The sequence below is a fragment of the Tinamus guttatus genome, unplaced genomic scaffold (assembly GCF_059628265.1).
Source record: "Tinamus guttatus ecotype Peru unplaced genomic scaffold, ASM5962826v1 Tinamus_guttatus_pri_ptg000052l, whole genome shotgun sequence".
Taxonomy (NCBI): domain Eukaryota; kingdom Metazoa; phylum Chordata; class Aves; order Tinamiformes; family Tinamidae; genus Tinamus; species Tinamus guttatus.
This window is the reverse complement of record NW_028288586.1, coordinates 8,523,556-8,547,378: the sequence shown is the minus strand read 5'-3', so window position 1 is coordinate 8,547,378 and position 23,823 is coordinate 8,523,556. Positions and strand designations below refer to the sequence as shown.

The following is a 23,823-nucleotide window of genomic DNA, read 5'->3' as shown; positions in this document are numbered from 1 at the left end:
CCCTGAACAACATAATATCATTCCTATATTGTTGGCTTTGATACAAAATTAAGGAGATGGATAGCAAATGTGACCAAGGGGACGGGGGAAACTCAGCCAACACAGTTGACCTCCTGTTGTTCTAAGCTTGAAACAGCTCCTGTTGTTCAAAGTTGCTCCGGTAAGCTGAAAGACAATCATTTATTTTTAAGAAAAATATTAAGAAAATCAATGGCGCCACACTAAGAGTTCACGGGAATCACAATCGATTTGAAAACCCTTCCCTTGAGGGTCAGTAATATTGTCTCGAGGCAGAAAGCCACATCCGCATGATGTAGAAGTGTTTTTGTGCCTTGAACAACTTGGTTCGGACTGGGAACTAGTAGTTTCCCTTAAGACAAGGCAGAAGATGACTGATTGACATAATTTTTCCATTTTTATATCCCCAGGAATGGTACAGCACATTCATGAGCACCTCTGATTGCATGAGGACTAACAGAACAAACCATAATAGACAGTGGATTTGTAAATCCTTGGGACACCAGATGACTTATCAAGGAGCATTATAATAAATTTTCTCTGCAATTGCAGTATGCTGCTTTGGGGCACCATCTATTCAGCGTCCTCCTAGGAACAGAACTTTTGTTATTCTAAATTGCTCTAATTAGCTCTCTTCAGAGCCCTGTGGCTATAACATCAGATTTCCAGCACAGACACAACCTACTCCAGGCAACAAGACGGTTACCAAATGTACCTTTCAAATTAGCTAGCAAAAAGCTACAAGAATCAGACAGTCCTCTGCATAATAGGAAATCATATTTTGTAGCCTGATTTTCTGCCAGATTTATGGAAAAACTAGGCAGAAAGCTGATATTAAACATTCTCTCATGGAAGATATTTCTTTGATAAAGTTTGCACTAAAACTCTGCGCGTACGGATACATCATCTTAATAGTACTCAAAATAAAGGTCTCCCACCCGCACCCTTACATTTCTCTAGATAGGGTTTGGCATTTCTGGATCCAAGTAACTATTTACTGCCTTTACTGATTTAATGCCCTCAGTCTACAGTGGATCTGGGTTGCAGACGACTCTCAGTAATCCTTTTAGAGGAAATCATCAATCTATACACAAGCATCTGTCCTTCCATTCTACAACAGACACCTTCCTACAGACTGCAGCATATTAAGGGCAAATGGCCTTATCTGAGATTTTTTCTAAAGGCTACAAGTGTGAATAATAAGTTTGTCTTCATTGCTGAATAGTTCAGTAATGTTCTTGCAGCTAAATTAACATTTTTAGATTTGATTTGGTTATTTCCTGATAACAGGCTTGAAAGGTCACAGTTAGAATATTTACAATGATATTCTGGTGTTTTTCGTTCCACCTATAGTTCAATATTAGGTTTTGAGTAGAATGACATATAACATATCCCATTAGAAAAGATAAAGTTCCCTTTTGCTTCTGCCCTCAAAATATTAATAATGCTGTTGCAGTTAATATTTGAAACACAAATCTAATGTCATTCATTTTGCTGGTTGAAAATCAATGCATTATATTGTAGCATTAGCAGACAGAACTACTGTTCTATCAGAGAAATAAAAATATCTTAAATTTTAATTAAACTTTTCAAGCACAAATTTTGCATATATGTCATTTTTTTCATCTCAGAGGAGTACAAGTTTCTTTACTACAAGTGCAATATTAATAATAAAAAAGAGACTTATTTTTCATTTGACATTTTGAATTTTCAGAATAGCACAGAAATTCCCCTGTGCTCTCTAAGCAACTATCTTGTAAGGCACTGAAAGATTGCTACCCGTAATTTGTAGCTACAGAAACATGGAAACGAGGTTCAATAATTGCACAAGGCCACAGAGGGAATCACTGGCGAAACAGAGATTTAAAACCAGAACTCCTGATTCTCCATCATACTGATGAGAGGTTAGCTTCATTTTTAACCATTTTGGGATTCTGGGTGAGCGTTTAGACTGCCTGATAGTGGAGGGCTATTCCAGAACACAGCTCTTCCTGTTACCAACACCCGTGACCCAACCAGGTCAGGCAACAGACACTGAGCACTCAGTAGCTGAGTATTTAAAAAAATGAATAAATAAAAATCAAGCCACGAGATGGCACTGCGAGCAAAACAAAACAGGCTGCAAAAGTCAGGCTGTGAGTAGGAAAGCCCTTTTTCAGCAGGTATAGTTTTATATTTTAAGGGCAAATGCAAGCCCCCTGCGGGTGGGTTCTGCCTCCCTTTGCTCCGCGCGCTGCCCAGAGAAGCGGGGCTCAGCTCCCGGGCTGCCCTCGCACACCGGCGATGCCTGCAGCTGCGGGCAGGAGGGACGTGGCCAGGCACGCAGCACACAAGCTCCGCATCGCCACACACACCCTTGGGCTGCGGTGCTGCTTCCGCTTCTCCGTCCTGGTCCATCAGCACCTGTGCCAGCTGTAGGTTTTTCTTGACAGCCTTTGAAGTCGGTAAAATCGCACCGAAGCCACTCTCAGCGTGGAGTGTAAACTTGCTTGCAAAAAGCTGCCGTGCTCCTGCTTGGGGCAAACAGGCCCTAGCGCAGCCGTGAAGGCGTTACACAAATGCCAAGTCCCCTGTATCCTACTCAGCCACTAGTCACCTGGCACTGTTAGCAATCGCTGAACAGCACAACTTGCAGAGGCGGGAGCAGCAGGGAGCAAAGAAAACCTAAGTGCTAAGGTGGCTGCGTTTGGTACTGAAATAACCTTCTCCCCAGGAGACACCATACGTGAAGACCTGTTTTCCTTCTCCATCGCACTTCGTCGTGGCTTCTGCTGGTATCTTCCTTTAGGACTCTCAGTTTTCTCCCTGTTTTCTCTGGTTCTACTACAATATTGTCTGCATCTTTATATATTCTAAACATCTTTTGTTGTTGTTGTTGCTGTTGTTTGTTTGTTTAAGTGTTACAGGGACAAAACTTGGCATTTCTGGTTTATCTACTTGCCAGAAAGCAGCAGATGGATAATGAGAGCAATACAGCGAGAATAACATGTAGCATTTACTCTTTTTCTTTGCCTTGCTGCACAGATAAGTGCTTTGCCAGTACCAGTGTTGTGCCACCAAGCAGTGATCACTAATATAAAAATTAATAAATAAATAAACATTTGTTCATTCTGCTCTTAGAGGTATTGTCCCATAACTCAAGAGTGTATGCTTGTGCTGTTCTGCCTCTTCCAGATCTTCTCAGAAGACAAAAGGAGAAATTCCCATCTGTGTAAATCCACATCCAAGCGTGCTTCCTTGGAATGCAATACTTGGCAGGCTAGGAGACACTTCTGCCTGAAGAGACCTAGCACTGACAAACCCTGCCAAGCCTTGCTGAAAACTGCATGTACTCTGCAAAAGCTGGATTTAAATGAGCAAGATCCTAGCTTTGCAGGATTCTCATGGGGGAAGCAAGGTATTTCTTCTATAACTTCCTCTTTTAATTAATAATATTTTAATTGAACACTTGAAAAATAACACAGTTTACTGAATTTGCAGTGTGGAATCTACATCTTTGCTATTCATAGAATCATAGAACGCTTAAGGTTGGAAGGGACATCTAGAGCTCATCTAGTCCAACCCCCCTGCACCCACAGGGTCACCTAGAGCACGTGGCACAGGACTGCGTCCAAGAGGGTTTGGAAGATCTCCAGAGAAGGAGACTCCTCTTGGCAACCTGTTCCAGTTCTTCAGATTTCATTTAGAAAGACCACAGATACATGTAGAAAGGGAATAACAGCTGGCATTTAAGCACCACAAGGAAGACCCAGGCAGCTACAGGCCAGTCAGCCTACCTTCATCCCTAGAAAAATGATGGAACAACTCATCCTGGTTGTTGTCTCCAAACACGTGGAGATGCTTAGGAGTAGTCAGCATGGGTTCATCAAGGGGGAATCTTGCTTGACTAACCTGATAGCCTTCTATGATGAAATGACTGGCTGAATAGATGAGAGGAGAGCAGTGGATGTCATCTATCTTAACTTCAGCAAGGCTTTTGACACTGTCCCTCACAGCATCTACCTGGGCAAGCTCTGGAAGTGTGGGATAGATGGTGGATTAAGAACTGGCTGGATGGCAGAGCCCAGAGGGTGGTGATCAGTGGTGCACAGTCCAGTTGGAAGCCTGTGGTTAGCGGTGTCCCCCACGGGGTCAGTCCTCTGGGGTTGGCCTCTTCTCAGTGGTGGCCACCAACAGAACTAAAGGTAATGGCCACAAACTGAAAAAACAGAAGTTCCACAGGAACTTAAGGAAAAATTTCTTAACAGTGAGGGTGACAGAGCCCTGGAACAGGCTGCCCAGAGAGGTTGTGGAGTCTCCTTCTCTGGAGATCTTCCAAACCCACCGGGATGCCACCCTGTGCCACGTGCTCCAGGTGATCCTGCGTGCGCAGGGGGTTGGACTAGATGACCTCTAGAGGTCCCTTCCAACCATTCTGTGATTCTGTGATCTGTGAAGAACTGGCCAAGAATCACTGCGGGACCATAGCACACAGTCCTGTATCCTGCGTGAACCCGATTCTCCTTTTTAAATCCTTATGGCAAAATAACTGGCTCCACTGGTACAGTGTCAGCGACACATCCCTGCGCAGCATTCACACAGCCTGCACATACATGGCACACTCACTCCTCTGCAAGGCCACATCTGAAGCACATTTGTCCATTTCTTTATACAAAGGCTTTTCCCTTTTTATAAGGGGTTTCTGATTACGAACGGCCAGGGAGAGAACATTCTGCAGTAACTGCTGCTGTTTACAGCAACGAAGCCATCCATGACGGAAACCTTCCTGCAGAGGCTTATTGACTGATCACGTTCTGCACTGACAGAAAGCAAAGGAGCTTCCCACAGCATCACCTCCCAAAGAGAAATTACTCGTAATAAGTTTACCCAGAAGCTTTAAAAACCAAGCCTCACTCTCTAAACAGGAAATTTTCCAGCCATGACCGATGGAGAAAACACGCAGGTACTTAGACAAAGCACCACCAACCACCAAACTCCCGTGCTCAGACCAAACGGATGAAAAAGGGCGAGTGCTGAGGCCGCAGCCCGCCATTCCCCAGCCGCACCAAGCCGCAGACACCGCAGCACCGCCCCGCGGCCTCGAGCGCCCCGCGCGGCACAAAATGGCAGCCAGGAGCGGCCCCGCCGGCCCCTTCCGCCGCGGCAAAGGAGGCGCTTCCTCTCACTCAAACTTGCTGCAGCGCCCCGGAAGAGCTGTAAGTCCCACCCTCCATCGGGGCTCCCTCTCCGAGGATTGGCCGCTCGCCGCGCCGCTCGCCGCCGGGCCGCTCGCCCATTGGCGGGTGCGGCGCGCAGGGGTCGGCCGCGGCGGCGCGGGCGGGAGGCAGCATGGCGGCCGTGGCGCGGTGCGTGCGCGGCGCGGTGCGCGCGCGCTACCCGCTGCTGCGCCTCGCGCTCAGGTGAGCGCTGCCGGCCCCGCGCGCGCCCCGGGCCGCACTGCGCGGGCCTCGGGGCCCGCGACTCGGTAACGTCCTAACGTGCTTTTTTTTTTTTTTTTCGTTCTAGGACTTCTCCGCGACTTCTCTGCGTAGCGACGCCGCAGAAAAACACCGGGCAGAATGCGGAAGAGGAGCCGAGCCCTGCTGCAAGCGAGCAGAAGGCCGAGCCGAGCGCGGCCGAGAAGCTGCTGGCCGAGGAGAAGGCGAAGCTGGAGGATCAGCTGCGAGACATGAGCGTGAGTGCGCGGGCCAAACCCCGAGCAGGGCCTGGGTGCGATCGTCTCATTAGTCCCACCGGGATGTGCAGCAAGGACCGGGATATATCCCGCGCCCGAGAGGAAGGCAGAATCGTTTTGCTCAGTTCGTTGCATTTAGATTTCTGGATGGAATTCAGTTTTCTCTGGCCTGAAATGTTGTGAATTTAACTTCACTGCTGTCAGCTCCCTTAGATCTGCGCTCACTGCAGAAATAATTTCTGGAAGTCTTTTGAAGGGTTTGAGCGTGTGTTTGGGTATGTGTTTGTGTGCCCTCAAAGAACCAGATCTCTGCAAGTGCAACTGCTTTTATGTGATAATTCACTTATTAAAGTGCATAGAAAATGGGAATTTCAACCCTTGCTCCTTTGTTCTGGCCTAATGATTCTTGTGTTCTCTCCTATGCGTGATTTCAGCAGAGGGTGAAGGAAATGGGAGGTGTGGATTAAAACAAGATACTGATTTTCTGGTTGGGTAGTTTATGAGGAGTGTTTGAGACATTGAGGATTAACCCCAAATCTTCTCTGACAGGGTCAGGAATCATAACTGGATTAAGATTCCTTTCTGATGCCCTTTTTGAAGCACTGAAGGCCAAAACTGAGGTGTTATTTAACATCTCTGTGAACATTTGTATTTTCTGTTGGCTCTATAAGATGAAAGACAACATCAGAAAAAGGAGAAGTCTTTGGTTCATAAAACTTCATATGTCCCTAGTGCTGAAAATTCCTGCCAGCCTAATTTGTTAGCAAATACGAAGCCCATCTTGCTGCCTTTGCTTTACTTCTGTGAGCACTGCAGCGAAGCTGAGGTCTGCCATGGAGCAGCAATGCTGGGATACTTGGCTGTCTTCAAATTTGTCTTTAAACTGAGGGCTTAGGCCATGTCCTGGTTTAAAAAGCTGTTTGATACTGAATATGCTTGTTTGAATCATTAACAAACTCAAACACCTATAATGAAATCACTTCTGTGATTGTGTTTTCTCCTTCAGGACAAGTATAAACGAGCCTTGGCAGATGCGGAAAACGTGAGGCAAAGAAGCCAGAAGCTGGTGGAAGAGGCAAAGCTTTATGGTCAGTGGAGACTCTGTGTGTGCACTCCTAAGAGCCCAGAATGTCCTTTGCAACACGCTGAGCAGCCAGCTGAGCTGTCTAGCAACAGTTTTAACAACTTTTACCTTCCGAATATTGTGGCTTCTTAATCAAAAACATATTTGAGACAGAAAGATTTAAGCAGTTCCTTGTTTGCTTAAACTGATTTTGTCTCAGAATTCTAATCATCTCACTAGGCAAGGGTGACACTTGATCTTTCGAAGTCAACAACTTGGAATTTTGGTTGAATTTAGTATCTAATTTCCTACAATATGGATCAAACCAGGGAGTTTTTCTGTAAGGCTTGAACAAAGTTTACCTCTTTCACACAGGCAGCAGTCAGCCTCGTATTTACAGCTTTTCCTTCTGCCCTGTCCCCGCTGTTTTGTTGTTGTTTTTTTTTTTAAGTGTTAGTGACTTCTCTGCTCTGCTGAAAGCCGTAGCTTTCCAGCTGAGGTGGTACATCTAAGCAGCTGGGTTTTTTTCCAGCAACAGCCTTTGAGGAGCTTGTCTTCCAAGGCCAGGCAGACAATTTAAATGTCTGAGTCACCTTTTTTTTAATGATTCAGACACAGGTGTAAAACAGATTGTATGTAAATACTGTAGCAGAAAGTGCTGTGTCATTTCAGTGCTCAACTGTCAACACTGACTGGAAAATTGAATTGACTTCTTTTGCCAAACATTATTCCCAGCTGTATAGTTTAATTTTGAATGCAGAAGACAGGGTCATCAGTATTATCCACTGTGAGGAAAAGGTTTCTCTGTTACGTAGTATTCTAGCACAGTTTTCGTGGATGTTTGAATGCAGCATCTGGAAGTTCATTTTCAATTCCCTTTCTTTTCACTAATGGGATCTTTAGCACGGAAGAGCTTTGAGCCGTGCCTAGGTCAGAGGTGCTTCAGGAGAAATAAGTATGTTTACTACAAAAACCGCATTTCGAATCAGCGTCATTCACACTTTTTCTATTAAGGGAAAAGAAATTGAATTCTGAGACTTGCATAGATCCATAGAGATGCAAAGTCTGCAGATGTAACTTAGGCGGAAAAAAAAATCTTCTGAAAAACTTTGTCTACTTGGCTTCAGATGATTAGACAACTGGTTAATCTGTGGTTGGCATAGTTGCTTGAATCCTAACCATAGTTTTTATATTTAATTTAAAATATTAACAAATATTAATTTGTTAATATTTTAGAACCACTTGGACGCTGTCATTTACTGTTTAATGGAAAGATTGAGTCTCAAGGAATGTTAAAGTGACTCCTTTTTCTGAGAACCTGTTGGTCCCTATAAATCTTGCAGTTCAGTCTCCCTTCATCTCCTTTGTGGAAACCGGAGGCGTCTCCTTTGCTAGTCTCACATCACTTCTTGCTGCAGAAAGTGCAATTAAAACGTGACACATCAGGTGGAAATACAGAGTGGGGACAAAATAGAGCTTTGGACTTCAGGCAAATTCCAAGATGAGAACAGACATAAAATATATTCCTCAGCATGAGGGAATGACACAAGGGCACGTGATGGTTTTAGTAACTTCTGGTTATAAATGTAACTGCTAAGGTCAGCTCACCAGCATAGCTTCAGCTCTTCTGAGTTTAAAGTTGATTTTTTCTCTTTTTTCCCACAGATTTAGGAGAGGGATGTGGTTTGTAAGGAACAGTAAAGTAAAATATAATATGTGAAACTGGAAAGGACACTTTGCCCCAGCTGTTCGTAATATCCTTGTTTCAAGTCTAAAACTATAGAGGTTATTGAGCATTTGTTTCCTACACTGGATGAATCCCATTTCCTCTTTTATTTCCTTAAAGGAATTCAGAGCTTCTGTAAGGACTTACTAGAAGTTGCTGACATCTTGGAGAAAGCAACAGAGAGTGTCCCAAAAGAAGAAATTAAGGATGAGAATCCTCATCTGAAGAGCTTATACGAAGGGCTTGTCATGACAGAAGTACAGATCCAGAAAGTGTTCAAAAAACACGGGCTGCTCAGACTGGACCCTGTCGGCGCCAAGTTCGACCCCTATGAGCACGAAGCCCTGTTCCACGCGCCCGTGGAGGGCAAGGAGCCCGGCACCGTGGCGCTCGTCTCCAAGATGGGCTACAAGCTGCACGGGCGCACGCTGCGGCCCGCGCTCGTCGGCGTCGTCAAGGAGGCCTAGGGCCCGGCGCGGCCCAGCCGCCGCGCGCCCCGGCCAGCCCGGGCTCCCTCGCGTCCCGCTCCCCTCCTTCCTGCGGCGGGAGAGGCCTGAACAAACCACCCGAGAGCTGCCCAGCCATAATGAAGCGAGCCATGAGTTCTGCTGCCTGGCGGCCTCTGGCGCCACTGTGATCCGTGAGCGCTAGTCCCACGTGCGAGTGCAAAAGCCCCTAGGCCCTCTGATGCTTCGGGTAACAGTTAACAGAGTCAGTGCTGCTGAAGGTGCATTAAATTAGAAGAAAAAACACGCATGAGAGTTTTTACACTTTGTTTTTGTCACTGTTCTTGGAGTGAAAATCCAAGCAGTTGTTCAAACACTTCATTTTGTTTTGTAGGGTCTGATAGAGCAGAGGAATGGGTGCAATAACCAGTTCTCTGCCCGTGCCCAGCAGCCTTCATGTGCTCATGTGATAAGTGGCTTTTGTTGGGTGATGTCTCTGCCGAAGCAGAGCCTCTCTCAACACTGAACTTGCCCCCGGTGAGAATTCTGACCTGTACGAAAAAGGCAGCAGAGAGTAGACATCTCTTGTAATTGTTCAGTCCTCTTTGTTCTATATTAAAGCTGTCTCTCAAAAACCATCTAATATTTGTATGGCATTGAAGGACCTGCACAATTTATCCTATCTCTGGATTTTTAATTAAATATTGTGTAAGTTGGTTTAAATGATTTTGCTAGTCTTGTAAGTTCCAAGCCTTGCAATAAGTTTGTTCTGCACAATCCAGGCAAAGCCCTGTTGAAACTCAAGATAGGCAGGATGAGTGAATAGCTGCGAGTTTGGTACCTATTATCTGCTGGAATTACGTAAAATAATTTTAAGTGGCTCAAACAAAGGGGTGAACTCAGTTTCATCTCTGTTTCTTGGGTTTACTCTTCTAGGAGCTTGAGTTTCAACGTGCTTTTGTTGTGCTTAACTCGACCAGCTCTTCCCTGCAAAAATGAGGCTAAGCTACAAGTACCTTCTGAAGCGACTGTGCTGCACTGCCGTCTCGCTCCTTGGGACAGCAGTGGATGGGGCTTGGCCAGCCCTACGGCCAGCAGCACGTGTGTCCTACAGCCTCAGAGCTCAGCTGTTTAACATGGGATAGAAACGTGAAGCTTCGGCAAGGATGTGGTTAACTAACAGCAAAGTACATCGGAATTTCCATCCTACCCCTCTCCTAGTTTCCTTGGTTCTTACCCTTTCAGCTTGAATATTACTTCTGAAAAAAATCATATGTAAAATTGCCACCAGCTACTCACAAAGGGAGGTACTGTTTGTCCTTTAAACCCTGTATTTCATGTTGGTTTGAGGGCTTCGGGGCACTGACGAGCCTACTGCTTCACGTTTGGGTTTAGTGTAGCTGAAGGCTTCGTTATTTCCCAAGTCAGCCATCGCTGGTTGGACTAGGCAGGGGAGGGAGAAGGAAGTCTGTGTAAGGGCTTCTTGCAGACTAAGTGTTTTCATGGAGTACAGGGATGAAATGTAAAGGCTGGTGACAATAAAGCTGGGGAAAAGGATTTCACTTAATGTGTAGATCAGAGTTGGAAGCCACTTCTTCCCCAATGTGATAGAGCACACTGTGTGTGCATGAGGGAGGGCTGGGCAAATGTTTCTGTATTTTCAGGGGGATTGCTGCTTTAGCTTTACATTGTGCCCTTAGGGAGCTTTGCCTTGTAAAAAAGTTCCCCCCTTAAACAAAAAACACTGATTTAAGCTAAACTGAATAATAACTTCTGTAGTAGAGTTTTTTTTTTTCTTCCCTCTCCTATGGGGCAGGTGGGACTAACAGCCTCCATTGGCCGCATCAGGTTCCTGCCCAAATCTGGTTCTCAGATTGTGTCCCTCTCTTCAGAAGGGAGCTAACACTTAACCAGACCTTTCTTTTGTAGAAATGGCCCTTTCAGGTTACTGCTTCAGCACAACTCAAACCCTTACCATGAAGGTAAGGGCTGGATCCCTCATTTCGGCAGTTCCTCCTCCCTGGGCACTGCTCAGCAAGGCTTCCAGCGCAGGAAACGCAGGCCCCTCCGCAGGGCTGGGGGCACCCGGGCAGGGGCAGCGCTCAGGGAAGCAGAGACGACAGGGAGGCAGTGCAGAAGCTCGAGAGCAGCCAAGAAACCTCCGCTAACGCTCTGGTTCCACTATTCCCAGGCAAAGCTCACTTCTGTCAGTCAGGAATTGAGCTCAAAGGCAGCACCGTTGTTTATGCAAAGGCTTCGCTCATCTCCTTGTTACACAAGCTATGTTACCAGTTAATCCATTATGTAAAGAAACTTTAATGCAAGTTTATTTATCAGGATACAATGAAAAAAATAACAACCCCAAAACAAAACTAGCCAAACGCTGAGTGTGCATCATCACCACCAGCACCAGTCAGCGTGAGCCGCTCGCAGCGCAGGCTGTGCCCGGACACAGCGTTCCCGCGAGGAAGACGCTGCCGGCCTGGACGTGCTCGCCAGGCCGCTTCCTGCACAGTAGCCTTGTCCCAGCTCAAGAGAAACCGGGGCCCAGGTAGAAACCCTTTGTGAGACTGCACTGACCCGGCAGAGCCAAGGTAAGCTGGCTGCAGCTCTCGCAGCGCTGGGGGAAGCGCCCCGGAACGCTGCTCCCGTCCTTAGGCTTTACAGCAATGAGGCCAGGACAGACGTTATCGTTAGTGAGATCTTTATTTAGAAAAAAGAGCCAAGATCATTAAGCACAGCAAACACCTGCTCATCAGCAACACGAAGGCTGCGGTACTTGCACAGGACAGGAAGCGCTGCCTGATAAACGCGAGGTCGGAGTCCGAGAGCTCTTTTTGCCGTGTTATTTTCAGCCCTTTCAGCAGAGAAGCAGTAGAGCTGTGAGAAGTTGCTGGGTTAAAAAACTGCCTATCAGCTTAAAAAAATAAAATAATCAGCAGCTCACTCGAAGGAATGCTTAGACTAAATCAGTTCCACGGGAAAATATGGAACAACAGCATCCTCTAGTGCAAGTCATCTTTAAGTTAAAAGCATAGCTGACACAGAGACACTGCTGCTAGGGAAGCCCTTTCCAAGGGATTAGTATTTGCTAAAGCAAACATTTACTACCTTGAATTTACTTGCAAGGATTAAATAAATATTGATATCCATTTTTTCATACATTAAAAATACATTAAAATTTTACATTCATTTTGATGTTCAATAAGTTATGTCTAGCACCAAGGAAACATTTTGGAGGGGCTGAGGAATTAAGAAACTACAAGTAGAAATGCAGAAGAACTCGTGTGTACAGTATGTAAGTGACTTAGTGGTGCCTAGAATTTTTAATATTGTTTCAGTGGGCTATGGACTATTGCTTCAGTTAGACCTAGATGTGCCAAAGCGCTGTAGAAATATAAAAATCAGAGATTTGGGGGGGGGGGGGGATGTTTCGACTACCCACGACTGGTTTGAGCTCCGAGCGAGGCGGGCGCTGCAGAGCGTGCGCTGCAGAGCGTGCGCAGGGACCGGCAGCGGAGCCGCAGGCTGCGGAATGCCCGGAGGCGGAAGAGGAGCGGGCGCCACGGGAGGCGGCTCCGTGCACGGCCCGCAGCCGCCGCGGGCACACGGGCATCCCGGGCATCCCACGCGGAGCCCCGGCCGGCCCAGCCGAGTGACCAGCACAGAGGAGAGGACGCAGCCCTTTCCTTTCTGAAGGGATGCAACGACACAAGCGCAAAAGAAAAAGGCACTAGAGTTTGTTTTCCCCTTACACATGCTGGTTTACAACTGCACTCCTTGTGTTCCACACTCCCTGCTAACACTGGTTTGGTAATGCTGGATACCTGAACTAATGGAAACCCACGCAGCCCCCAGCAGGAAGCCTCAGGCAAGGGGCAGAGCTGACACTGCTGTGACACTTGGTGGCTGCCTCACCGGGCGCAGCGCAGAGCACCCAGCCAAGGCTGCGTCTCTGCTGCTCCTGTTTGTTCCAGTGGGTCAAGCTCTGTCCTTCAGCCTCGCTGTGCTCTAGACCTGCCCACCCAGCCTCTCCTTCTCCTGCTCTGGAAAAGGCCAGGGGAAAGGAAAAACAAGAACAGAGTTAAACGAGTTAGACACCCCCGTGCCTGCTGCCATGTGCCACCCCCCCATCTTTTTATTCATCTGTTTCATTTCTAGCACAGGAACTAAAGAATTAAATGAATCTCAAAATCCCTTCCTACCTCTTGGCCTCGTTGCCGTCACAGCAGGCGTCACTGAAGCCACGTGCAGTTTCCGTGGGGCCGGCTGCAAGCCCCTGCCTCAGCCCATGCCCCGCAGCGCCTGCTCAGCGCCAGCAGCACCCAATTTGCAGCATTTCCCTGGGTCTCTCCAACACACTCTGGAGCAGGCAGCTCTTCCAACCAGACCATCAGAGCTCAGAAACCACAGATGGGAAAGGAGGAGGCAATGGAGGAGACTCTCCCTCTCATGAGGTAAAAACAGCAGACAGGGATTCTGTCCCGAGGCTCCCAGCTGCTGCAAAGAGCCCGTTGCATCCTTGCCCCAGCCCCGTTCCTGGCCCCGGTTCCCCACTTCAACTAGTGCCAAATCCCTAAGGAAAACCCCACTTCCAAACCTGCTGCCCATTAGTTAACTCCGAGGCTTCCAGGCGCCCGGATCAGCTCGGATCCGCCCCGGGACAGGCAGGGGGCAGCCCCAAGTTGCTTCCCACGACGCGGGGACACGAAGGCGCCGCGCGGGCCCTGTGGGAGCTGCTGCCGGCCCGGCCTGGGGCCGCTGCGGAAGGTGCTCGGCGGGGCCGCACAGCCCCGGCCTCATGCGCCCGTGAGCTCCGCGTCGCTGCCAGCGTCACGGCAAAACCAAAACTAAGGGAATCAACGTCTCGCTCGCCAGAAGCCCTCTCCCACCTTCAGAAAAGCAAAGACTGTGTCCAGCAGCAGCCAAGGAACTGCCCTGGGCCAGCTGGGCTGCGTTACGCAAGGAAGAAGCCTGTCATAACAGTGCACCCACACCAGGGAAATGACAGAGAGGGAGCGTGGTTCAGCGCTGCCACTATCCAAGGCACGAGTCCATCTGAACCACGGATCACGGGTGCGGGGGGGTTGCTTCACTTCTTTCATTTAAGCGGGAGAATTTCTGAATCTTTGGGGAGAGAAGATTAAAAAAAAATAATAACGAAGTCCTCGAGGCCACAGGGCACCTTGGAGGGGGTTTTCAGGTGAGCTGAATTTCATGAGGCATCCCTGGATATCCAACCGCTTTCTGTCAAAAAGTTTAAAATTCTTTTCTTCAGTACCTTATCTAAGTAACTGGGAAGGCGACTCTTTGAGGGGATTCCTTGTCTCTTTTGGAGGTGGTCTTTAATGATTATACTTTTCACAGTTACATAGCGTGCGGGGCTCAGATTCAGGGAGCTGCAGAGCACCTTTTCCCTGTCCGATAAGAGTTCAAACCCAGGCAGGTTTTCAATGGCAGCAAATTCTCCTTCTTTCCCGTCTTCCTTGCCCTTCTTGGCATTTGCTATGTTTTTGTTTTCCTTTCTCTTTTCCCGTTTGTGCCTTGCTGCCTCATACTCCGCCGACTCCTCCATCTTGGTGATCCCATTCCGCCGATACCGCTGCAGCTCCCGGATCTTTGCCCGCAGCACTCGCTCCTTGTGCATGTTCTCAAAGAAGTCTTCGAACTCCTTGCATGACATGAACTGATAGAGGGGCCGCAGCTTCAGCCTCGGCTCCTTCTCTTCCTTTGTGATCTTGCGCTTGGGAGCTTTCTCCTTCTCCTTCTTCTCCTTGCCCAGGAAGGCAGGCACCAGGTTATAGTCGCGGGCAATGTTCTTGCGCCGCTGCCTCTCCTTGAGCTTCCGCACATACATGTCCACGTGCGCCCGCTTCAGCTCTATCTCCACGTCCTCGTCATCGTAGTTGACGGAGAGGCCGCTGATGAGCGTCTCGGCGTCCTGGTCGTACTCGATCTCGTAGTCGTCGCGCAGCGGCATGTAGCCCAGCTGCTGCTGCTCGGCCACCGAGATGTCGAGCGGCGGCAGCGGCGTGGTGAGGCTGGGCGAGAGCGGCCCCCCGCTGGGGCACGTGTGGTCCGTGACGCGGTTGGGGATGGTGTCGGGGATGCAGGCCTTGCCCAGGTTGCCGTGGATGTACATGCTCACGTAGTGCTCCATCACCTCCTGCGGCGTGCGCGACGCCCCCACGTGCGCCGCCATGTCCTCCTAGGGGCGAGACGGGGCGACACTGTGACCCTGCGGCGGCCCCGGCCAACGGGGAGCCCCGCGGAGCCGAGCGCCCGGCCCCGGCTCGCAGGGCTCGGTAACGGCTGCGGCCGCCCCGCGCCGCCCCGCGGCCCTCCCGCGCGCGCCGCCCCCGCGCCGCCCTTACCCAGTTGCCGAAGCCGAACTGCTCGATGGCGTCGAGCAGCAGCTGCTCCTCGCGGCTGCTCCAGCCGCCCTCGGCCTCGGCGCCCCACAGCGTGAAGCGGCCGCCGTCCACGAGCTGGTAGCCGTGCCATCGGCGGTGCGGGCCGATCTCGGCGCCGGCCGAGAAGCACTCGGGGCAGAGCTCGATGTCGGCGCACTCGGTGCAGCGGAAGCGCAGCGGGCTCACCTCGGCCAGGCAGTACACGCAGTACTTCTTGCCCAATTCCGCCATCTTACCCCGCCCGCCGCGCCGCCGCGCGCACGCGCCGTCCCGCCCCCGCGCCGCGCGCGCCAATGAACGCGCGCCTGCCGGGCGGTGCCGCGCGGCGCGTGGCCAATGGCGCGCGCGGGCTCCGACCGCCCCTCGGGCGCCCGGCCAATGGCAGCGGCGCTCCTGGGCGCGGGGACTGTCGGAAAAGAGCAGCGGGCGGGATTGGCCAAGCTGAATCCGCCCTGCTTCGCCGCAGCCAATCGCGAGTGCGGCCCTGAGTGACCCCGCCGCTGAGTGGCCGCCTCCGGAGAGAGGGCGTGGCCAGGCGATCACAGGGGCGGGGTCTCCCGCCGGCCGGCGCAGCCGAGTCTCGTTGCCCGGGCAACGGGGAAGCGGTGGCTCCGCCGGGCGCCATGGCCGGGGCGCCGCAGCCCGCGGAAACGGAGGAGCCGCCGCAGCCGGGGGGGCCTGAGGAGCCACTGGGGCCCGGGGAGCGGCGGCCGGAGCAGCCGCAGCCGGAGGAGCCCGGGCCGGCGGGTTCCGAGGAGGCGCCCACAGAGCTCCCCGGCGGGCCGGCGGCTCCCGAGGAGCCGGTGGCGGCGGCGCCTGAGGAGCCACAGCCGGAGGTCCCGGAGGAGCCTCGGCCGGAGGTCCCAGAGGAGCCGGCGGGGTCGGAGCAGCCGGTGTCGGTGGGACCGGAGGAGCCGGTGCCAGAGCAGCCGGTGCCGGGGGCTCCCGAGGAGCCGGTGCCGGAGCAGCCGGTGCCGGGGGCTCCCGAGGAGCCGGTGCCGGAGCAGCCGGTGCCGGGGGCTCCCGAGGAGCCGGTGCCGGAGCAGCCGGTGCCGGTGACTCCCGAGGAGCCGGGGCCCGAGGAGCCGGTGCCGGCGGCGCCCGAGGAGCCGGGGCCGGAGGTTCCAGCGGAGCCGGAGGAGCCGCGGCCGGAGGCGGCGGGGCCCGCAGGGCCGGAGCAGCTGGTGCCGGCGGCTCCGGGGGAGGAGCAGGAGGCGGCGGGCGAGCAGGCGGCGGGCGAGGCGCCGTGCGCCGGGGCCGGCGCGGAGGAGCGGCGGGACGAGGAGGGCCGCGAGGAGGACGAGGCGGCGCGGGCGGCGCTGCTCGCGGAGCACGCGGCGCTGGCGGCGGAGCGGCAGCGGCTGCGCCGCGCGGGGCTGCGCCTGGAGATGCGGCTGGCGCCGCTGCTGCGGCTGCGGCGCGGCGCGGCCGAGGCGGAGGCGGAGGCGGGCGGCCCGCGGCGCTACGCGGAGCGGCTGCGCGCGCTGTGGGCGCTGCGCGAGCGGCGGCGCGAGGCGGCGGGCGGCGGCGCGCGGCGCCTCTCGGCGGGGCGGCGCGACGGGCGCGAGCGGCGCGCGCGCGCGGAGGCCGCGTGGGCCGCGCTGCAGGCGCGCGAGCGGGAGGCGGCGCTGCGCGCCCTGGCGCCGCGCGCGCGCGGGGCCGCGCTGGAGCCGCTGGAGCGCGCGCAGGAGCGCGCGCGCCGCAAGGAGGCCGCCGTGAGCGAGGTGCGCCCGGGGCCGCCCCGTCCCCCTGGCGCCGGGGCCGGAGCGGAGCCCCGCACATGACCCCCTCGTGCTGTCCCCCTGCCCAGGCCCGCGTGGAGAACATCAAGCTGCGGCACGAGATCCAGCGGCTGGAGGCGGCCCTCCGCGCGCGCGGGGAGGGCGCGCAGGGCGTGCAGTTCATCGACTTCGAGCAGCTCAAGAAGGAGAACGAGAAGCACAGCGAGAAGCTGGACGACCTCGGCGAGGAGCTGCAGAAGCTGCAGAGGAAGATCGCGACCGCGGTGCACATTCTGAGCCAGTTCAAGGAGAAGCTGCAGTTTGTGGAGGCCGAGAACCAGGGCCGGAGGGCCGAGCTGCGGGGCCTGGAGGCCGCGCTGGCGCAGAAGAGGGACGTGCTGACGCGCACCAAGCAGAGCCGGGACCGGCTGCGGCTGGACAACGCGCGGCTGCAGCAGCAGTGCGGGCTGCTCGGCCGCCAGACGCTGCTGCGCGACTTCCAGGAGAAGGTGGAGGCCGCCGAGCTGCTGCGGCAGCGCCTGGAGACGCTCAAGCGGCACCACGCGGGGCTGCTCCTCACGTGCAGGGCGATGCAGAAGAAAACCAAGGAAGCCAAGTCCTTTCTACCTTCCTCAGGCTGATGCAGGAAAGGAAAGCGCGAAAGAGGCCTACACCAAGGAGGGTTGGGCTTCATTTGAAGGTCCCCGGGGTGCGTTACATGTTCTGCTAATGGTCTGCCCTAAACTCCACCTCAGCACTAAGCATTGAGCAGTGGAGTTGCACATTATGAATGAAGCCACAGCTACTGTTACCTGAGGATAAACTCATTAAAAAACACCACTGATTCTAGATAAGAGCATGAAGGTTTTGTCTCCTTTTTGGCAGTCTGAGCAGGGGTAGTGAGGACCCCTATGTAAGTGTTCAAAGGCAGTGAATGGCACCCAGCCCCACCAGCAAAGAGCAGGAATTTACACCTTTGGGGCTTTTTTTTTTTCTCCTCTACAGCAGGTCAGAATTGCAGCCTGCAGGATGAGCACTGGCAAGCTGGGGTTCAGTGATTGGTTTAGTTCTGAAGTGGCACATGTATTTAAAAAAAAAAAAAAAGTGAACCTTATATGGGGGTAAAAGTAGATAAACTTATATAAAGACATTTCCAGGAATGCCTTGCACTGTTCTTTCTTTTAAATGATCTCTGCACTAGGTTTTATGAAGTGCCTGGTTATTTGAAGGATATAATTAAAATAGGTATTACACTAATTGAGAGCTTAAATCTTTTATCACAGTGGAATGGCAGTATCTGAAGAGATGAATCATTTCTTATTCTTCCTGCAATCATAGAATAGCACTTGAATGTATTCTTCTGAGGCCCTTAGTTTCGCAGATGATCACAGCAAGTGAAACAGCTGACACTCCTGTTCCACAAACAGCTCGGGTTCTGTCTTGGGTAGCTCCCAAGCTCATGAAGAAAGGTTACAAAACTAATATTCAAAAAGTTTTTACTGAATACCAGTAAGTCTTCCTCTATCTGCTGCTGGATAAGGAAGGAGACAAGCTCAACTGCAAACAAGTCACCTCCCTTTAAAAAGAATGAAATTACTCTCATCCATTTTGACTTTTACTAATCATTCCTGCCAGGGAAATTCTCTTTGCAGTTCCTTTTACTTTTGATTTAAGAAGCCTTTCCTTGACTTCTTAAAACCTTATTAAACAACAAGTGTGAAAGGGTGAAGGGAGTGAGGAGCATGCAAGGCAATTGTAGATGCTTTTCATGTCTGGAAGAGGCAAGACTTGTGGTTGCCAGTGATATTCATAGCGTGTTCCATGTCCCTGACCCAAATATTTCTACTGAAACAAGTACCAGGGAGGCATCGTTTACTCGATACGCTGGAAGCCTCCACGCTTCCCTTCCCAGCACTGAGCGGTTGAGACAACCTGGGGTTATTCCGGTGCTCCAAAGATGCAAGGATCACAGATTCCTCCATTTTCTCCCATAAATGCAGGAAGACATTTCACTGGGAAATGGTGAAGTGAGGAAAAATATCTCGCTCGTTTTCAAGCAGCCCAGAATTAGCACAGGGAAGACTCAAGGAAAAGTAAACCTAGTTTTGAGCAATTTATGCAACTTCTGTAGTACGTGCAATATAGAGATCAATGAAGTTGCTGTAAACTTACACAAAGCAATGCTGATTTTATGCTCTAACCAAACAAACCCAACTAGGGCCTAAGAGTACAAAGCAGGTGGTTACCTGAGACCAGAACAGGACCCGTGAAGTCTTGGCTTTTGCCACGCACTTCTGCTGTGTCGCTCTTGTCTCCTTGTCCCGGGCTTTTATCTACCTGGCATCTGCACTTGGTATTTTAACCCCTCTTGAGCTCACTGGGAGGCAGGAAGTTTCTCCATTGCATCCCCAGTGTTGTACATCCACACGAGAATGAGAACTGCTGTAGGGACTGGGCACAGCAATGCCTTGTAATTATGAAGCCTACAATGAGCCACGATTTCTTCCTGGAAAACAAAGGAAAGTTAAGATATTCAGCTATTCCAGACTTCTGTGGGTGTCACAACTATCTCAATGCACACTAGCGTTGATTATTATTATATTTGCATTAATCTGTCGTAATCTTATCACTAAGATTAAAACCTAGCCCAGAGAAAGATACATGAGATCTTGGGAAGTGTCACCAGAAAAAATCCTCTCGCCCCAACATTGAAGTGCCTTGAAAGCCCAGGACTTTGAGCAGACAAAGTTACTAAGAAGCCTGTGAACAGAGACAGATGCTTCAATTTTTGAATTACACTGACAAGAAGTGATTAAGATAACTTTACATGACTTTATTTAATAAAACCATATATTTACAATTGAAAAAAGTTCCAGTTTGATACACGTATCTAAACAAATCAATAACTACATAAAAACAATTTAAACATGATGTACAGGGGATGTATCAACAGTTCTCTACATGTCATCCTAGTTTTTATAACATTCAAAAATAAGCTGTTATAAAGTACCTTTCAGAATGAAATTCTTTACTAAGTGACATTAAGTGACATATTTTAATGATCAACTGCTGACTGGAGTTGCAAAACAGCTTTATAATAAAGTGCAAGTTGCACAGAATTCAAACCTGGTTGGAGTTTTCTGGTTTCTCTATCTGCTGCATGTGCAGTGATAGCTGCAGATTTCTGATCATTACAGCATTTTTTCCTTTAAATCGATGATGAGATGAAAAGTTTGCTTGATGGAGACACTTGCTGAATGAGGGAAAATCTCACGCATCATGTTACAGATACTCTCAAGCACCTGAACAATGAAATTGTCAAAAACTTTTATGCAATCCCTGAATTTATTACAGAAACCTTTAATAGCTAATCAAGAGATTTGGTATGTTGTGTGAAACTTAAAAAGCTTAGTGGCAAGTAATTCTATGCCATTGCTGTACATCTCTGTTTTTATCAAAAATTCAAGCTTATCTTCAAATCAAGTTACCGAAATGGAAACAATTGCATCTTTAGGCAGGTTTGTGGTTTTTTTCTTTAAATGCATTTTGTTTGAAAACAAACTGTGCAAAGCTCCTTATTGCATTGCTTTTCTTCATTAAAGAACATACCTTATATACACAAAGAAATCACTTAGAAAATATATACATCTTCTAAGAACAGAAAGATCAAATCACAGAACAAAAATAAGTACATTTGCAAGTAACAACAGTGCACAAGTGCTGCAGCAGGCCTTTTTCCACAACTTAGCCCATTTTCAGTGTTACATTCAACATTTTGTTGAGAAGAGAAAAAGGAGAACCACTGGAGAGGGCTGCAGGGCTGACACAGAGTGGCTGAAGAACGTTTTCTAACAGGACAAGAGAGCCAGGCATGTTGGAGACTTGGTTTAATTGAAATGGACACCTCGCTGCAATGAGGACTCGCAGTACAAAGCCAGCTATGGTACCAGGGAACAAATGTACACTGAGGAAAAGCTGTCTGGATGCTTAATAAACCATCTAAAAGTATAGTGCAAATGTTTCAGATGTTAGGCCTCTCACAGCCTTCATGAAAAGGCATATTTGTTGTAGTAATAGAAAATGCAATGATAAAAACAAGCAAACAGAAACACCTGCTGACCGTGCAGCTTCCTATTGCACTTCCAAGCGTGTAGTATGCAAGTACCAGTCACCAAAGATCTATCCAAGTTCTGGGAGAATCGGGATGCATCCAGAGCAACATTTTGAAGTCCCTTTTCAGTGAGGCTGAGAAGAGGCTGCCGGGGGAATTAAGATGGCTAAAAAAATCCCCCCTTCACTAGGTACACAAAGCGGACATGAAAGAGGCCAGTGAGGTACTCACAGGCTGCATTTGCATCACAGAGCTCTCCCAGGGACAGGGTCCTCCAGCACCTGAAGGAATTATTTCACAGGTCAACCCTGTGGATATTACAGTGCAGGTACTGCTCAGAGAAATGATGTTCTCATACTTAAGGACAGTGCTTTGAGTATGTCCCAGGGCTTATATATTTTGTGTGTTTTGTATCTGGAGTTCAGCAATGTGCAAGCATTATTTCCATTTAGTTATTTGATTCTCTTGTACATTTGCATTTCAGACAATACTGAAATGTCATAAAACAGACTGAAGAGCAATAGGAAATTTAAGACCATAGAGCTACAGGATTTAGTAATTCCTGTTTACAGCTAAATGCACATATTGCTTCAGTTAGTTTCCCTTTTCAGTGATAGTCACTATTTATAAAATAGATTTTTACGCTGTACATTATTCAATGAACATTCTTGTAAATCACAGGCACTCATGATTTACACTCACTCAGCTGAACGCAGAGAGAATTTAAGCTGTGTAACAAATATGCCACTGCAGTCTGCCAGCTCTGTAACTTGCTCAGACACATTACAGCCTGGGCAAAACAATTATCCTAAAAAAAGGAGCCAGGAAGTGACAGCTTTTACTAACCCTGCATTTGTCTGACACACTCCTTGATAAACTTGATAAAGCTGCCATAAAACATGTTTTTAACCTTTTTCAGGTCTGTCTGTTCAGCCCATAAAAAATATTAACATAACTGGAGAGATGGCATAGGAGTAAATAGCTGGTAGGCCAAAGCACCCTGAAAGGGCACAGCCCCAGAAAAGAGGTAAGACAGAAGCATCTGGTTAGAACTATACAATCTGGTGTTACGTAGAGGAAAGCAAAAGCATTTGGGAAATGTTGGCAGCTGCATGTTCAGAATATAACTGAATTAATGGAACATTTTTCATAGGCATCCAGGTTGGAAACGCAGATTTGCAAGGCAGCTTAGAGGGAAAAAAAAAAAAAAAAGTGCTTTGCACTGCCAGAGTGACCTTTCTTCCAAGTTTATTTTCTAATACTACTTCTTGTTATTAAAGGATGGAATGTAGTTCTGTGTGTATGGGATTTCTTTGGTAAATGGGGCCTAGAGCCTATAAGAAACAAAAAAATGCAAGAAGCTTTTCTAAAGAAATGGTCCTTTGCATCATTTAACTAATCTCCAGCACCAGTTATTTAAAATCCAGGTCCAGCTACTGTTACGGATATGGGAAGCATATCATGCCCAAGAATTAGACTGAGGAATAGCTTTCAAAGCAATCAACATTGATGAATGCCCAGTATTTTAAAACATGATAGAAGAAAACCTAAAAATGTAATATGCTCTCGTTTCACTGCACTCATCAGGATAAGTACAGATTAGGACACTGTCTACTGCAAATGCGCATTCTAGTAAAAGTTTAAGGCTAAGCCTAGGTTTCCTTTTTCCTCCCTCTCTCCCTTTTAAGGCTCTCCTACTGCTAACCACAACTCTGAAATAACACTTTGACTTGCAGGCTCGTGTTCGCCGCGCCAGCTCAGGACTCTGCCGCTGGAGATCCCTCTTTTCTGGTGAGTCACTGGGGGCAACCACAGCTTTAGCGCTTGAGGGATGGGCTTCCTTTTTCCATTTCCCGGTTATCTTTCTGCAGAGCAGCCAGTACCTACACATTTCAACATGTGAGAAAGAAGAAATAGATTTTTAAAATTAAAAGTGACTCAATTTTTTTTTTGAGAAATTTCCTACTTAATTACTTCTAAACAATACCATTTTAATTATTAAAAGTAAACAAATCTAGAAAGCCTTTTCACTGAATGAAACCTCTCCCCTAAGTCCTTCGGGTATGGTAAGTTTGAATAGATTCAACAACATCAACAAAAAGTTTTTAGCAAACCTCTAGTACACACACACACACACGCACTTCCAAATTTGGGTATTAGATTCTTTATTTCCTACCCAGGTTGCAGAAGTCTATCACTATAAAAAGGCAAAGTTAAAACTAGTAGGATAAATGAACTGCCTGGTAACAGTCTATCCCATTGACATCAGTGAGTTCCGGCCCCGTCAGGATTAACTAACCCACTGCGGAGGCTCCCGGGGCAGTGCCCGCGCCGCGGGGCTGCAGCCGCCCACCCGCCTGCCCAACAGCTTCCAGAATGCAGGAGACTCTTCAGCTAGATGCTCTGCAGAGAGGCCAGAGCAAATCAATGCCTGCTCAAATAAAGGTGTCCACGAGTGTTTTAAGTGCTGTAGAGACAATGTTCTCAATGGAAAAAAATAACCATTTTCAGGAACTTTGGAATGGCACTGAAATTTCCATCCAGGAAAGCCTAAGATGTAGACCTCGAGCAAGCTAAGACAGAGCTCATATTCCTTAGTCTGAAGGCTTGATGGAGTTAAGGTGTGAAGCAGGCGGGCTACAGAAATACGA

The 23,823-nt window shown here is 49.4% G+C and overlaps 4 protein-coding genes across 4 annotated transcripts in view; 2 read left to right on the top strand and 2 right to left on the bottom strand.

Moving 5' to 3' along the window:
- The first annotated feature begins 5,328 nt into the window (after positions 1-5,328).
- GRPEL1 (GrpE like 1, mitochondrial) lies at positions 5,329-8,966 on the top strand. Its single transcript, XM_088539922.1, has 4 exons — positions 5,329-5,417; positions 5,524-5,692; positions 6,699-6,780; positions 8,602-8,966. The coding sequence occupies exons 1-4, from the start codon at positions 5,347-5,349 to the stop codon at positions 8,946-8,948; spliced, it is 669 nt and encodes a 222-aa protein (XP_088396048.1). The 5' UTR covers positions 5,329-5,346; the 3' UTR covers positions 8,949-8,966.
- Positions 8,967-14,040: 5,074 nt separating this feature from the next.
- TADA2B (transcriptional adaptor 2B) lies at positions 14,041-15,574 on the bottom strand. The gene is made up of 2 exons (XM_088539921.1): positions 15,302-15,574; positions 14,041-15,135 (listed from the first exon to the last, which is right to left on the bottom strand). Exons 1-2 carry the CDS (start codon positions 15,569-15,571, stop codon positions 14,143-14,145), a joined length of 1,263 nt encoding a protein of 420 aa, XP_088396047.1. The 5' UTR covers positions 15,572-15,574; the 3' UTR covers positions 14,041-14,142.
- A 389-nt stretch (positions 15,575-15,963) lies between these two features.
- Positions 15,964-17,702, top strand: CFAP184 (cilia and flagella associated protein 184). The gene is made up of 3 exons (XM_088540062.1): positions 15,964-16,506; positions 16,555-17,064; positions 17,151-17,702. Exons 1-3 carry the CDS (start codon positions 15,964-15,966, stop codon positions 17,700-17,702), a joined length of 1,605 nt encoding a protein of 534 aa, XP_088396188.1.
- Positions 17,703-22,431: 4,729 nt separating this feature from the next.
- The window catches only part of TBC1D14 (TBC1 domain family member 14), a 54,621-nt gene continuing 53,229 nt past the window's right edge, over positions 22,432-23,823 (bottom strand). Inside the window, exon 14 of the mRNA XM_088539996.1 lies at positions 22,432-23,055. Coding sequence (XP_088396122.1) covers positions 22,990-23,055 — 66 coding nt within the window. The 3' untranslated portion in view covers positions 22,432-22,989. The remainder of the gene's footprint in view (positions 23,056-23,823) is intronic.